A 16,667-nucleotide genomic window follows, 5' to 3' on the forward strand; every position below is an offset into this window, starting at 1 on the left:
TCCCACATCGGCCATGCAAGGGGAGAGATCTAGGACCGGTTGTAAGGTCGCATGACGAGGACGTCATGTGTTCAAGGGGGGAGAATGCAATACCCCGGGAGCCTAGAGGAGAATAGTATATATTGAGGATAAGTAAGGAAGGAAACAACACCAGCTCGATACCTTTTGGGCTGAATGTTGGCAAAGAACTCCCAAATTAAGCGTGCTTAACCTGGGGTAATCCAAGAATGGGTGACCCCCTTGGGAAGTTCGTGTAGACCCATCAAGGTAAGTTGTTCTGGTCCTTCCAATCGCTCGATGCGGGATGTTACAGGTGATATCAGAGCCGACCCCCGAGCCTCTGAGTGCAGTGGTGGGACAAACCTTAGTGAGGATGTTGAGTCCCTAAGAGGGGTGCGTGTAGGCACCTTAGACGAATCCCACAATGGCCATGCAATTGGGGAGATCTGAGACTAGTTGTAAGATCGCATGACGAGAACGTCATGTGCTCAGGGGAGGGAATGTAATACCCCGAGAGCTTAAAGAAAAGTAGTATATATCGAGGATAAATAAAGAAAATAAACAACACCAGCTGGATATCTTTTGGGCTGAATATAAGCAAGAAACTCCGAGGTTAAACGTTCTTGAGCTGGGGAAGCTAAAAAATGGGTGACCCCCTGAAAAGTTTGCGTAGGTCCATTAGGGTAAGTTATTTCGATCATTCTTATCTCTCGATGCAAAATGTTACAACTAGTGTAATTCTGCGCTTAATTATTTTCAAACTATTTTCTCAAAGGCTCAAAAGAGAAAAGCATGAAACTATTGGGGAAAGTCAAACTACTTTTTTCAGAGAGAGAGAGAGAGAGATTTGTTTTGGATGATGTTTTCATAGTCAATTAGATGGTTAATTATGCCAATAAGAGGGTTACCTTAAAATTGGAATTGGAAAAAGGCTTTTGATTGCTTGAAGGCCAAGGGATTTGAAGTTAAGCATAATTAACAAAGGGAAGAATTCAATGGCACCAAACACAATTAAAGGTTCTTTGTCAAATTGCCAGCCTATTTTCTAGAGATGGCACCCCTAAGAAGAAGAAATCCATAAGTTCTATTTTCAATTCTCAAATGTTTGTAATGAGTTGAATTCGAATTCCCTTCAGGCGTCCTTTCTGTATAAATAACCGCTCATCTTATTATTCGGAGTACAACGCAGGACAGAGTTGTGAACATTACAGCATTATTAGCCAGATTGGAGTCATCTCTTTTGTAACCCATACTCAAATAATAGATCTATACTCCTCATTCGTCCGTGGATGTAAACAACATTGTGGAATCCCATTAAATCTATATATGTGTCTAAATTAAATCAATATTTGTATTTATTTGTTCTCTTGGTATTAGAGCTACCTAACAAGTCTGCAAAATGCACCTATCTAGGACAGTAATTAAAAAAAACAAAAAACAAAAATGAGAATATGTACATAACATTTCATGCATAAAACACTCACATGCTTATACACGTACAGAACTGCATTACACATTCATATATGTGACATAATTACTTTATTAGTTCCTACAGTAGTTTTTAAATATAACCCGGAATGTGTTTATATCAGTTTGAGCCATTAAGCTTTGACAGAAGATAAAGGCAACCAGAGCAAAGAAGAACTGAAGCTGAGAAGCAAAGCAAATCCACAGGAGTGTTTATAGCTGCCTTCTTGCTCTTGTCAAACAACCCAATAAGCAGCAGCATCACTATTACATGGCCAAGTTTGGTTTTGAGCTCATTAACAGTTTTTATCTCTAACCATTTTGGTCGTTCCTGGAAATTTGGCAAGACAGGCGAAAATAGTAAGTAAAAAAATCAGAAAACTGAGTTAGAATGAAGGCACTTGAAGCCTTTTTTGGTATTTCCAGTCTGAAAATGACAAACATATTAAGCCTTAATACCGTTATGTGGGATCGGTTACATAAATTTGAACTTACCAATTATTTCTATTTATGGTCTTATTCTCTATAAGGCCCTTATAATGCATATCATATCTAAAGTCTAATTCATTTAGATTTTTTAAGAAATTAAAATTCAACTAACAATGAAAAGGAGTCGATGAATACTGGATTCATCAAGGGTACAAATGTCGAAAGATAAGAGAAGAAACGATACCTTCAAACCCTACAAGCTTCAAAATAAAGTCAACAAAAAATTCTGTTTCAGAAGGTTTCTGATTAGCCTTTCTAAAGAATTAACGCTTAAAATGTTTTAGAATGAGAGACTTGGTGATTCTATAGAACTACTGAACTAGAGAATTAAAGTTATCCGTGTTAGCCTGATGACAGTAGCTGTCAAAAAGGATAGGCAAATTTGAAAACTGTCATACCCTTAAAGTGAATAAGCCAAAAAGATTTGATCTGTACGGAAAATTCTCCTCTAACTGCAACTTAGCAATGTCGAGAGTGCTGATGAAGAGCTCATAGAGACCCATGCCAAACACCAACATCACAGTTCCCAGAAGGTAGACATCTGGAAGCAAAACACAATGATAGATTACCAATTCCAGCAAAGATTGAAGTTACCTTAAAGTTACAGAAGGAAACGAAACACAATGATATATTACTAGAGTTCTCTACCTCCTGTGTCAAATGGTTGTAATTAGCATATCCAGTGCCAAAATAAATGAAAAGTCTTGCATCTAGAAGAACATCCGATGAAGTAACAAGACAAGCAGGGGAAAAAATATAGTTCCAGCAAAGTTGCATGTTGCAAGGCACTTGGTCTTGGATCTCAAGATAAGTAATGTTATGCTATCCATGAACCCTGATTTATCTCTTTAAGTATAGAACTAAAGTTTTTAAACTCCTCTGTATCACTGTTTAATTTGATAATAAGCACACTTGATCTCCTGAAATTTCATTCAACAGTCCATCTTTAGGTATCACAAACCCTCCTACTTATGGCTGGCCCCCAGCTGTGGATGTTCTGGCACGTTCTCAGTCCTTATTTTGAAGCCTTTCTGATAGCCACTCAGCTAGTAGGTACACATCAATTGATTTAAGAACCAAAAAGTCAGAGACTGAGACAGTCTGCCTTTTATGGAACCTAGATAGAGCACAGCCATATTTTATCTAGACTGCATCTAACATCCATTTCTCCCTGTTCATTAAAGTTTTCTGAATCTTGCATTCATTTTATGTTTACTCTTTACTTTGCATGTTCTATGTATTATCACAATCAGATAATTTGACTTGTTTTTTATTTCTCCCTGTTCATTAAAATTTTCTGAATCTTTCATTCATTTTATGTTTACTCTTTACCTTGCATGTTCTATGTATTATCACAATCAGATAATTTGACTAGTTTTTTATTTCTTTCTAGTCCAAAACAGGAGTGTTGAACCACAGACACGATGGGTAGTTTGTATGGACTATTTTGTGTCCTCTTCATCTTTCCCCTTTGATCCATTCTTAAGCAGACCTACTTTCTGAGTAACTATATCATACAGACCTATCGCTTTTTGGCACATCTAACCTTAAGACTTCTATTCTTGATTTATTAGCCCATAAATGGATTTGTAACAGTACCATCAGTTCTACAACAAGAATAACAACAACAACAATCACAAGTATTAACAAGTGGTATCGGCTATATTAATTCTAAACCTCCAAACATCTCTATCTATGGTCATGTCATTTCTAAAGCCATCATTTCCTATGTCATGTTTAAAAGTTTTCCATCATGGTCTTCCTCCCCCTCTTCAGCTACAGACTTCCTAGTTCCTCCATTTCATTTGCTCACCTCACAAATGTGTCCATTGGTCTTCTTCTTGCATATCTAAACCATTTTAATCATGATTCCCACCTCTCATTGTGAGAATCCCACATCGCCTCAGTAAATGAAACCTGGGCTATATATAAGGAGGAAGATCCCTCCACTTGCTAAACTGGTTTTTCATGTTGGAGTTCTACCTCTAACTTCTCACATGGTATCAGAGCTAACCCTTGGCTGGGAGACTACCCTCGGTCGTGGTCATGGACCAATACTCTGCCCGATCACCTAGGCATGTATCAGTTACTGGAGAAGCTTTGACATTGGGGGGGGGGAGGATGTGTGAGAAAATCCCACATTGCCTCAGCAAGGGAGACCTGGGCTATATATAAGGAGGAGGATCCCTCCACCTGTTAAGCTGGCTTTTCAGGTTGGAGTTCTACCTCTGACTTCTCACATGGTTTCAAAGTCAACCCTTGGTTGGGGGATACCTTTGGTCGTGGTCATGGACTAGTATCCTGCCCAGTCACTTGGGCATGTATCAGTTACTAGAGAAGTTTCGATTTTTTTTTTTTTTTTTTTGGGGGGGGGGGGACACATCGCCTCAACAAGGAAGACCTGGGCTATATATAAAGAGAAGGATCCCTCCACCTGTTAAACTAGCATTTCAAGTTGGAGTTCTACCTCTGACTTCTCACACTCATCATAATAAGCTGCCATAATTTCTCAATGTCCAATCCTCTTTGAACTAGCTTAGCTCCATCATTTCCTTTAAGTGTCTCGTGTTTATTTCCTCAATCTTCCATCTATATCAGCACTTAAATATGGTACTTTCAAGTAAATGTCAAATCTCTAGGATTTCCACCTCTAATAGAACCACCTTGAGTTTGAGATTGTAGCTCTGATATTTGCTAAGAAGGGCATTTGTAGTTCTGTAAATTGTTGTAAAAGTATCTTGCTGACCGTGTGTCCATCCATTCATTAATGCCATACGTCTATGCAATGCATTCCTAGCATGTCAGTGATAGGCATCTACACGTGCTTCTGGTGTTCTTTAGAACTGAGCAAACCTTCGAAGCACATCAGACACATGCCTATTACTTGGACAAAGGCGAAACACTTCAAAAGTTGCAGTGCAAGCTAGAGGCTAAAACACATACTAAAAATTAGAATAGAAAGGGAAAAAAAAAGGCATGGGTTTATATAAATTAAGCCCTCCCCTTTAGGCTTTTCAATACTTAAATTTTGAAACACTAGGTCTTTACAACTTCTGATTTCCTTTATTTGTACAGATACCAAAGGCGAAAACATTATAAGTTCACTCAGACAAATGAAAATAGTCCCCCAATACCACCTTCACTTTTAAGTGTGCATAGGCACCTATACACTTTAATGCTTAGCCATCTTCAGTCATAAAATCTGTCTAAACAATTTAATTTCTTGAATATGCTCATTTTCAGTAGCTTAAGTTTGCTAGAGGTAAAGGTGGAAAATAGTATATGAAAAGAGAAAAAGTCGTGAACAGAGTGATCTGAGATATGAAACCCCCCAATCAATAGTATATTGCTAGTGAAGCCTTTATAAATCACCTATCCTTTACTTCTTGGTCAAGAATGATAAAACCAATAAATGTGTCTCCTCATTGGAGATTTTCTTTTGATAAGGATATAGGCATATGATTACATTGTCACTTGATAGGCACAAAACGTAGAACTGGTTCAGGTATTATCCAAACAAGCTGTGCGAATACTCGGGTGGCCAACAACCCTCCCTCCAGTTAGCATTTCCTAGGTTGTGGTTTTATAGGTACTGTCCCCATCGCCATTTTATTTAGCACCTCTCTCTTGATAGATTCTACTTTTACTCTTTCATGGGTAAAAGTAAATCTGGTAGTTTAGGGGCAAGCAATTTTGTTGTTGGTCGCTTGCTTCACAACATGAAAGGAAACGCAACAATATATCAAGATCACTTTGATTTTCTCCATGAATGCAACTAAAAAATTAAAGCAATTAGAACTCAAATTCTTAAAGAAAAATAAAAACTCAAAGAAACCAGCAAAAAACCCACCGATGGCCTCAACCAGCAAGAAAATCACCTTCCCCCGGGTCAGAAAGTATTGTCTGAAAGACTCCAGAACATAAGTGCAACCCTGCATGCCACAAAGAATACTTCTAATCAATCTTGTACATGCTATAGATTCTTCAACAATCAAGGGATTCCCTCCCATCAATCCATGGGAAATTTTCCATGGTTTCTTGAAATCTATATTTGCAAAAAATCTCGTAGTTAGGACTTAAGTCCTTGTCATCTAGAGTTATGATCTAGTACTTTGTGGCTCTTAAGGATACTTATTTCCCCTTTTTTTTCTTTCTTGAGGGGGCTATAAGTAGCATTTCTAAATGATGAAAAATATCAGAAGAGCTATGTTAATGAATCATGATGCTCGCCTATGCATTTAACCATTTATCAAGCCTGAATCATTACTCCTGAATTTCTTCAAATGTTGGCAATATAACAGACCAAAGGAGCAAATAAGTAGAGAATACTCAGCTTTGTCAAATGTAATTGGTCTCCAAGAATTTCTACTTTCAAGCGTGTCTTTGTTGCAATGTGCCAAGGCACTCAATCTTGCAGTCTGCATAGGAGTTCCTGTGTGTGTTCCTTATCTGTTTTTTTTTTTAATCCTTGCCCTTGTGTTTAGGACATTTCCGTTGTCAGTAGGAACTAGGAAGAATACAAGATGAAATGATGACAGTAAAGAAAGAAAGAATGCTCTGCTTTGTCAAATGTAATTGCTCTCCAAGAATTTCTACTTTCAACCGTGCCTTTGTTGCACTGTGCTAAGGCACTTGACCTTGCCAATTTGCATAAGAGTTCCTATGCCTATGTGCATATTAGAGTTTGTTGTATTGTTGTATTTCTGTATTTTTTTTTGTTATATTGATATTTTGTATGCTTTGTATTGTTGCTGTATTGTTTAGTTTGTTATATTGATAAACCAATGGCATTCTTGTAATTAGACTATGTATTAGTTCTAGGTATTTAAAGGGTCGAGATCTATGAATGAAAGATTGATGAGGCATTCTTTACGTCTTCCTTGTCTCCGTTGTAATGTGTTATGAACAAAGAAGTAAAACTCTAGAAAAAAACAAAACAAGTTCAATCGCAGAGAACATACTTTATAGCCGGAAGCATACACAAACACACACAGAAAAATATAAATCGTAAACTGAAAAGAATAAAAGAGATGTCAAGATTTTACCGTTGTTCACTCCAAAATAGAGTTACGTCCACGTTGAGCTCTGGTGAGCAGAACTCACCGCACTATGAATGAAGAACAGAGATTACACCCTCAGAGACTCACAAACACTCTCTGTACATCAATGGTTCTCTATCAAAATGCCCCAATAATCACAAATACAGATTAGAGGCTAATCCTATAGAACTAGAGAACGAGAAGAAAAACTATACAAAGCATTTACAGAGCAAACGAAGAAACCCAAAAAACAGTAGCCCGACGACAACAACCTCTCATTTTCTCCCTCTTTCTTCTTTTCACTCGTCTTACGCTCCATATCCCGAGGAGAGAGCTAAATAGCAATTCTTGACGGTTGGGATGGAGCCTCATAAAGCTTGGATGAGTGGTTAAGATCAAATTGTGTAACACGATTACTTATTCCAACACGATTATTTATTCCAACAGAAAGGTAATCAGGCGCCTCATGGACAGAGTGGATGGTTGCTGTGTGTGACCATCCTGCAGGTGCCGCATGGCAGCCTGCGGTTGCTGCAGGTGGTTGTCCTATCCGCTAGACCACACGACACCGTTTGGTGCTTCAATTAAAATTACATCAATTTCCACCTTGAAGCATCAAACCACAAGTGAACTCACATTCTCATAAAAATGCAATATGCTTCAATTTTCACCTTCACAACTCTTGTTAGTTGTTTAATCAACCAACTCCTACATGCAGCAAGTCCAAGCAATGCTTGAACTTGGTTGCAGTTAACACCTTTGTACCCATATCTGCTAGGTTATCCACTATGGTCATCCAAATTTTAAACTTTTCTAAAGTCTGATCTTTAGTTTTTAATAGAAATACCTAGACCTTCCTAGCAAAATCATCTACAATAGATAGAAAATACATGTTACCACCGTGAGTAGGAACCTAAGAAGGCCCCCACAGGTCTGCATGTAGGTATTCTAGGCATGCCTTCGCCATGTGAGTTCCTTTATGGAAGCTTAGAATGTGTTGCTTACCCAAAACACATGGCTCACAAAAATCAAGGAACCCAACAGACACTGATCCAAGGTAGCCTTGGTTTGACAGTGCCTGAAGACCTTTCAGGCTCATATGACCGAGCCTCAAGTGTCATAGTTCCATCTTGTCAATATTAGCAATGCAGGCATAACGCATGTTAACAGAGAGAAAATAACAACCATTCAAAACATATAAACCATTTTTCTTAGAACCGGTTAGGATTAAATCATTTCCTATAAACACATGCATAGAACCATTTTCTGCTCTATAAGAAAATCCTAGCTCATCTAAGGTACCAAGTGATATCAAGTTTCTTTTTAAACCAGGTACATATCTTACATCAGTGAGGGTTCTTGTTTTGTTAAGTGATATGTTACCTATGCCTTTAACACTACAAGAATGGTTGTTGCCCATGTAAACAGTTCGAGTTTCTTTGTTGTTAAAATTTTGAAACCAATTAATGTTAGGACACATATGAAATGTGCAACCAGAGTCCATAATCCATTCATTATCAACAGAGAAATCAGATACAGTAAGCACTTCAGCCAAACAATTTGAGTTATTAGCAGTTGTGGTCACATTTACCCCTTGTTTTTGTTTTCTGATAAAATCATAGCAATACTTTTAATATGTCCCTCCTTTCCACAGCGATAACATTTCCATTTTTGTTTTCCCTTCTTTTCTTTCTTTTTACCCTTTTGCCCTAACCCACTAGATTGATTTGTGTTTCCTATAGTATGTCTTTTCTCATTTTTATCCTTTACAAATAGATTATTTTATGATTTCTTAGATGTGCTTAATTCCAATTCCTTAGCCTTAATGCTAGAAATTACGAGATCCAAACTAGGTACAATACCAATATATCTTAAAGCATGCTTAACAACATCATAGTCATCAAGTAAGGAATTCAATAGAATCATAGTTTCACTAGTGTCACCTAATGCTTGATCAATACCTCTTAATAACAATGCAAGCCTAGTAAATTCATCTATGTTTTCATCCATACACTTAGAGGTATTCATCTTAAAATTAAACAGCATGCCTTTCAAATAAACTAAATTAAGTGCAGTCATAACAGAAAACAGAGAATCAAGTTTATTCCAAAGGTCAAGAGGATTAGTTATACTGTCTACCTTTCAGATTACACTGTCACCCAAATGGAGGAATATCAAATTAAAAGCCTCCTCTCTGATCTTATTGGTTCTCGCAAGTTGATATGCGGACCATTTTCAATCGTCCGGTTCAAATGCTATCAGCACTTTATGATGAGAGAGAAACACTCATTTTCTTTTTCCAGCTTCCGAAATCACCTTTGCCATCAAATGTTCCAATTTCAAATCGGGTAGATGCCATATTCGCCTTGCACGAAGGAAACCTAAGGGGCTCTAGACATTGACTAAGACCCACACATCAAACACCCACTGACAAGGACTCTCAAAAAAAACCCTAGACCTCACAGACAAACAAAACCCTAGATTTGAATAAAATTTCATATTGAACTTCGCAACCCTAAGAGACGATCTTAACAACCGTGCTCTGATACCACTGTTACGAATAGACAAGTAAAACTCTAGGGAAAAACAGAACAAGTTCAATCACAGAGAACATACCTTCATGGCCAGAAGCATACACAAACATACACACAGAAAAATATAAATCGTAAACTAAAAAGAATAAAGGAGAGGCTAAGGTTTTACCATGGTTCACCCCAAAATAGGACTACGTCCATGTTGAGCTCTGGTGAGCAGAGCTCAGTGCACTATGAATGAAGAATGGAGACTACACCCTCAGAGACTCAAACACTCTTTGTACATCAATAGTTCTCTATCAAAATGCCCCAATAATCACAAATACAGATTAGAGGCTAATCCTATGGAACCAGAGAACAAGAAGAAAAACTATACAGAGCATTTACAAAGCAAACGAAGGAACCCCAAAAAACCCTAGCCCAAAGACCTTTTCTCCCTCTTTCTTCTTTTCACTCGTCTAACGCTCCATATCCCGAGGAGAGAGCTAAATAGCAATTCTTAACGGCTGGGATGGAGCCTCATAAAGCTTGGATGAGTGGCTAAGATCAGATCGTGCAACATAATCACTTATTCCAACAGAAAGGTGATCGGGCGCCTCATGGACAAAGCGGATGGTTGCCACGTGTGACCATCCAGCAGGTGCCACATGGCAGCCTGCAGTTGCCGCACATAGCCATCCTATTCGCTAGACCACACAACACCGTTTGGTGGTTTAATTAAAATTACATCAATATGGTATCGGAGCAAAATTAGGGCTTCCATTTTTCCCCTTCCTTTGGGTCGATTACTCTCGTCATCGATTCTCTGGCGATTTGTGTTCAGCGGTTTGTGTCTTGTCTTCAACCTCTTCTTCGACAATTCCATTTTAGTCTCGTCATGGTATTTGGTTCTCTCGTTCTTGTCGTTTTTCCTGTTGATCTTCTGTTGTCTATTCAAAATACCTCTTCCTTTATGGCGTCTGTCATGCCCGATACATCTCCCTCGTCGAAGAGCAATTCCACCATCGACGACGATTCTAATTCTTTCTTCATCCATCATTTGAATAGTCCCAGTCTTATTCTTGTTCTCAACCGTTGACTAGAGAGAACTATGCCTCTTGGAGCCGTTGATGACAATTGCCTAGTCTATGAAGAACAAAATATAGAAATAAAACAAACTCTAATAGTGCATTCATTATTCTATCTTTCTGATCCTTGCCCCCATGTTTCAACCATGTCCTTTGCTGGAAGGAAGAAGTTAAGATGAAGTGATGGGCACCCTACAAAAGTGTTGATTTTGTCTTTATGTTTTGTATTGTATTTACACATTGATGTTGTTGTTTGTTAGTTTCTTATCATTTGTATTTTTGTTGCTGTAAGGGCATTTTTGTAATTTGCATGTATTAGTTCTAAGTTATATTTAAGGCCGAGATCTCAATGAGTAAGGAAGATCGATGAGGCTTTTCTATCCCCTTCATGTATTTCCTCTTTGTTATGGTATTAGAGTAAACCCTCAAACCTCAAACTCGATTCTCGTTCTCTGTCGATCTCCAATGTCGTGAGTTCTAGGTATGCTTCCTTCCTTCTTGGATTGACACCGTGTGTTATTTTTTTTTCCAGTGTCGTTGTGAATCTCCATTGTTTGGAGTTCTGCAAATCGATATTACCGTTGGTATTACCATCTTCCTTCTTCTTCACTTTTAGAGATCGTGAATCTTGTGATCTTATTCCATTATTGTTTTCCTTTCCTTTGAATCTAATCAATCGCTCATACTTGTTCTATGGTGACTTCATTTATGGAAATTTGTTCTCTGTCAATAAGCACCTCTGCTATTGATGATGCCTCAAGTCCTTATTTCCTACATCATTCTGATAGTCCTGGCTTGCTGCTAGTTTCTCAACCACTGCCCGAAGACAACTATGCGTCATGGAGCTGCACAATGCTAATTGCTCTCTCGGTAACGAACAAATTAGGTTTTGTTAATGGCTTAATTTCTCAGTCACCAGGTGATGATCCTCTTTTCAATTCTTGGATCATAAACAACAAAAATTACAACTCTATTAAAGGGCATCCCTGTTACTACAAGCTGCCCCCACCCCCCAAACACCCCGGCAAAGGTTGGGGGAGACTTGTTTTCGTACCCAGCCTTCCAAATTCCCTGGAAGGGCGCTTTCAACTCTTTACATTGTTCTAGATAAACAAAATCAAGAACAAGCCCCTTCCAGCACAAATTATTTTACTTCCATTCTTCCCAAAAAAAAAAGTAGCATATCATTATAGTTTTAGTAAGAATACTACCTTGATGAAGCATAGGAGAGAGCCCACCAAAGATCCCCAAACTGCAAAAATTGCCAAGAATCTGCACCTGTAAATATACTGCACAAGCAACATAAGTTCCCTCTCAGAAAAAAGCATCACATCTGCCATCTTGAAATTCTGAAATAATATTACCTTCCCAACCCAGGCTTGGCCTTGTGTAAGAGGCGACAGTAGCCTCCTCTGCTGTTTAGGGTTTCGAACCTCTCTAAGGCGAGCTCACACAAATTTCTATAAACCTAACTGTGCATGTAATTTGTGGACTATTATAACATGTATTCAGTGAGTTCACCCGTGCATACCTAAATGATAGTGGCTATCGGTTCTCGTCGATATAATATATATATACATATAGTGATATAGATAGATAGATAGATAGATAGATTACCTTCTCTATTTCCTCCTCAAAATCCTGTAACTTCCCTGGTAAACCCCGGCCTGGCCCCGACCCAGTGTTCGATGCAACGGCCGGCGACAAAGAGTGCACGGAAGAAGACGTGTCCATCCTCGATCTAGTCGACATGGCGACCGGAAATCTGGCACCGGATGGCCGGAAATCACGAACCCTTTTCACATTTGGAGCCAATTCTGGAGTGGCAGTGAAGATTGTGTTGGTTGCCCTTGTAGTCAAGGCATTGGGGGGCTTCATGGCTCTGAAAAATGCGGTGAAGGAATATTCCGGCTGAATATTTCAAATAGCTGTGTGGAGAGAGGGCTGGCGGAAGAGCGCGCTGCAAGTAGCAGTTGTTTTTGTCTGAAAGATAACAGCCACACACGTATATGTGTTCTGTACGTGTGGGGCGGGGGCCTGATTCATTGAACCCGAGTGGGATGCAGTTTTTCTTCTTTCTAAATTCTACCACCTGTTCCGGACGGAAACTTGACCTGAGTTGATTGGAGTATGAATGATAATAGACCGGTAGGTGGATTGGAGGTATCTTCTCTTATGTTTGTATCCGGATTCTCGCTTCTTTTTTTTTTTTCTTTTTTTAATAATTTATCATGCTCAAATTTTGACCGATTAATCTTAAAAAACAGGTGACTTTCCTCCCAATGCATCCCTAAGTAAATGCAGGTGACTTTTCTCCCGATGAAGCCCGGAGTAAATGTGGATGTAATCACTGTCTATACACACTTAAAACTGAACATTTGGTACAGTTCATATAAAATTTATCTTCCAACCTTACAGTTGCCTTTTAATAATAATTTTGTCTTTTAAATCACCATACTAATTCGAATCTCGATATTTCATGTGAGATTTTAAGTACTCTACCATTATATTATGTCGGCGGGGGCTTCTATTTGAATTCTCTTATTAGTATTTTTTTTAAATACATTTATTAATATTAAGTCATTTTTATGTCAATCTTAAGTTCTAACTTTTTCACTAATTAAGTTTCAACTTTATCACTAATGACATTTTAATAAAGTGAGTTAAGGGAAAAAGAGTTTGAATAAAGAGAATAGAACTTATAAGAATTATAATGATTAATTACGTTTTACACTTAAATTTGTGAAGAGAATTATTTTTTAGTTTTAGATATATTGGAGGATATTTTTGGAATAACCAAAGTGTCATAGAGCTTCAATCTTAGTAACATCAAATGGCTGATTTGCTTATATAAAATTAAGGGTGTGATCCTTGCGATCCATGTGTATGAAAATGAGTTTGAATGTAGTTATATAATTGATTTCATATTATATATGAAAAAGTTTGTTTTAAATAAAATATTCAAATGATGCCATTGGAATTCAGAAAATTTGACACCAAAATGCACTTAAATAATAAAATAGATATTGAAAGAATGAAATTTCAAATAAAGATTTATTTGATGGTGATTGAAATTTGCAAGTTATTTAGTTTTATAAGCAAAATTTAAATAAAGATAAGATTTATTATAATGGTAAAATTTTCTTAAACAATAAAATAGATAGGCATTGAATGAGTAACATTTTAACTAAAATTTATTTTATTGTGATTGGAAGTTGCAAGTTATTTAGTTTTTGTAGGCATACTTTAAATAAAAATCAAATTAGTATGGTGATAAATAAGTTTATTTTAAATTGGAAGACGTAACACCCTAAAATGTTTTAAAATATTTTGAGATTTAAGCAAATAAATTTGTCTTTAATTTGGAGAAATGTTTAGTCGGTGGAGTATGTAAGACCCCCAAATTATTTTAAAATATTTGGAGCTTTGAGAAAAATAAATTCATATTTAATTTTGAGAAACATTTATTTAGGCACGTGAGTGGGTAAAATAGTTTAAATATATATGTGCGATATGTGTATGTATATATACATATATATAAAGTTTTGATTTTTTAAATAATGTTATTTAGTTTATACTAAACAATACTCATATGATAATTCAAATATAATAATTATGTAAGGTTCATCCATTTAATTCTTTCAATACAACAACTTAATAAGGTGAACCCTGCATCATTATATTTGAATTACGATGTTAATATTGTTTAGGAGATCAATACTATATATATATATATGTATGCAAGTATAAGAAGGGAACCCAGTGGGCTGGCAATTGAGCCAGCATCTGAGGCACTTCGATTGGCAGCTAGCAATGCCCGCTACTTGCAACAAGGAGTTGTTACCGTCCACTTGCCTACTCCTTGTGCGGGGCTACCTTGGGCAACTCCCTGCACCAAGGGGTTGCCTTAGGGAGTCCTCTTCCATCATTAAGGATGATTTGCAAGTCATTCTTATTGACTCTTTTTCTCTTTCTCTATTGTCACATGTATTTGTAAGAATATTTTTCAAAAAGACAAAATTTCAAAAACAAAAATAAAACAAAAAATCTCTTTTATTAATTTGCTTCTTGATATAGAAGATAAGAGGCTCTATAAATTGATATAGAAGATAAGAGGCTCTATAAATTGGGGAAGGACCTCTCATTTGAGAGGTTTGAAGTAAGTGTAAGAGAAAAAAAAAATAGAGAAAATGAGAATAAGTTTGCCATCAAGGTGAAAATAAGTAAAGGGAAAAAGAAACTTGCATCAAGGTGATCAAGGAGAAGTCAAGAGGATAGGAAAAAAACGAGAGAGACCCCAAGGTAAGGTTCTCTACTCACAAACTCTTATTTTGTAGTTTTTTTGTATTGCATGAAAAACAATCAATTTTGGAAATGTACTTTTTTTTTACTTATCATTTACGTCTATGATCGTGTATGGTTATGTTATTTTGCTCTATATTGCTTAAACCTGAGGTGACATGATTGGAAATCTTCCAAGAAATGCTTTTATCACAAGGTGAAAAAGCTCTTATAAATAAGCTAACATAGTCATAAGTGGCACCACAAAGGGGAAACTTGCATTTTTCTTACTACTTATGCCCAAGGTGATGTGGTTAGAGACCTTCCAATAGGAGTTTCTGGCACTAGTTAAGAAAACTCTTGTAAGGAGGCTGACGCGATTACAAATATTGTTGCAAAGTAGAAACTTGTGTTCTCTTTCATGCACACTTTTTATAAAAATGCTTTATTTTTGGGAGTTTCTCATTTAGAAAGTTTATCTTCTAACTTGAGTTCATCCTTTAAAATATACAAATGTTCCAATAAAGGGAAATAAATAGTTCAAACATAGATTTTTGGAATCTTAATTAATTTTGTGGCATGTAATGATATTTAGATGCTATACGTGTTTTTTTATGAGATGCACTATAAGCATGTATAGACTATTGTTTGGTAATATTAAGTGTATTAAACATGTTAAATTGGTTGTATGAACTTGGTTTTTGTCTAAAATCTATTGTTTTATTTGTGTGGAAATAAACAATTTTTATGTTCATATCTTGAGTTATAGTGATTTAAAAATTTACAATAAGGATTTCTAAAGATTTTTTTCCTGAGACACTTGAAAAATCTTTCTTTCTCTTTCAAACTCATTATTTTAGAATGATTTGAAATTTGAATTTTTTAATACAAGTTATGACTTAATCTATGTTCGATTTGTTAAAATGAGAGCACTCACAAAAATATCACCTTTGTCATAACTTAGCCTTCGACACAATTCTCATAAAAAAGTCTCAGAGGAAAACTCTGAAAGAGGTAATCATTCCTAGAAAGATGTTTCTCCTAAAAGATGTCTTTAAGGCCAGCTCTTAGAACTTGTCCTGCATATGTCAACCTAGTCAAGCAATTCTTTTGGGTAAACCTTCAAGGAGACCCATCTCTCACACTGTTTACCCCATATTGTCCTACACAACATGGCCTGCCTCTCTTTGGGTCTTCTTTCTTTGGGAGATCATTCCTCTATAGGGGTTTTTCAACAGGATCCTTCCGAGCTTAAATTTGGGACAATTGCATGTGGTCGGGAAAGTTGTGTGACCCAAAATTTGATGAGTCACACTTTTCCCGCATGTGTCATGTGTCCCAGTCACTATATAATGCCTATAAATACTTTTCGATCCCTTATGGTTGAGACCTCTAAGGCCAATCCCCTACTTCTAATCCAAATCTAGACTTCCCACCCTTAATTTCGATTCTCAACTTGTAACCAGAATCTGCTTAGCTCTTCAAGTAACTCAGATTAGTCTTCCATGTAATTATTCGGGATAGACTTCACATAATTGGACCACAACAACATACACATTATATCTGCACACTTTTTCTACCTTAATAGTGTCTAACTTAAGTATTGGAGAGCTCATGCAGGAGAAATCTTTGTGTGTCTTCTAATTACTTTCTACCTTGCAAACCATTACTTTTTGAAACAATCTCTTTGGGCAACCTCTTCGGGGACATTCATATGCTCTCTCGGACAGCTAATCGAGCACCCCCTTTAACTGTATTGGTCTCTCATTTTGTACCTGCACCTGACTCTA

The 16,667-nt window shown here is 36.9% G+C and overlaps 1 protein-coding gene across 1 annotated transcript; it reads right to left on the reverse strand.

Annotated features, from left to right (window-relative positions):
* Positions 1-1,444: 1,444 nt before the first annotated feature.
* LOC127813189 (uncharacterized) lies at positions 1,445-12,726 on the reverse strand. Its single transcript, XM_052354006.1, has 5 exons — positions 12,214-12,726; positions 11,808-11,885; positions 5,807-5,888; positions 2,355-2,497; positions 1,445-1,798 (listed from the first exon to the last, which is right to left on the reverse strand). Exons 1-5 carry the CDS (start codon positions 12,472-12,474, stop codon positions 1,589-1,591), a joined length of 774 nt encoding a protein of 257 aa, XP_052209966.1. The 5' UTR covers positions 12,475-12,726; the 3' UTR covers positions 1,445-1,588.
* Positions 12,727-16,667: the final 3,941 nt, after the last annotated feature.

The sequence above is a fragment of the Diospyros lotus genome, chromosome 11, assembly GCF_014633365.1.
Source record: "Diospyros lotus cultivar Yz01 chromosome 11, ASM1463336v1, whole genome shotgun sequence".
Classification (NCBI taxonomy): Eukaryota; Viridiplantae; Streptophyta; class Magnoliopsida; order Ericales; family Ebenaceae; genus Diospyros; species Diospyros lotus.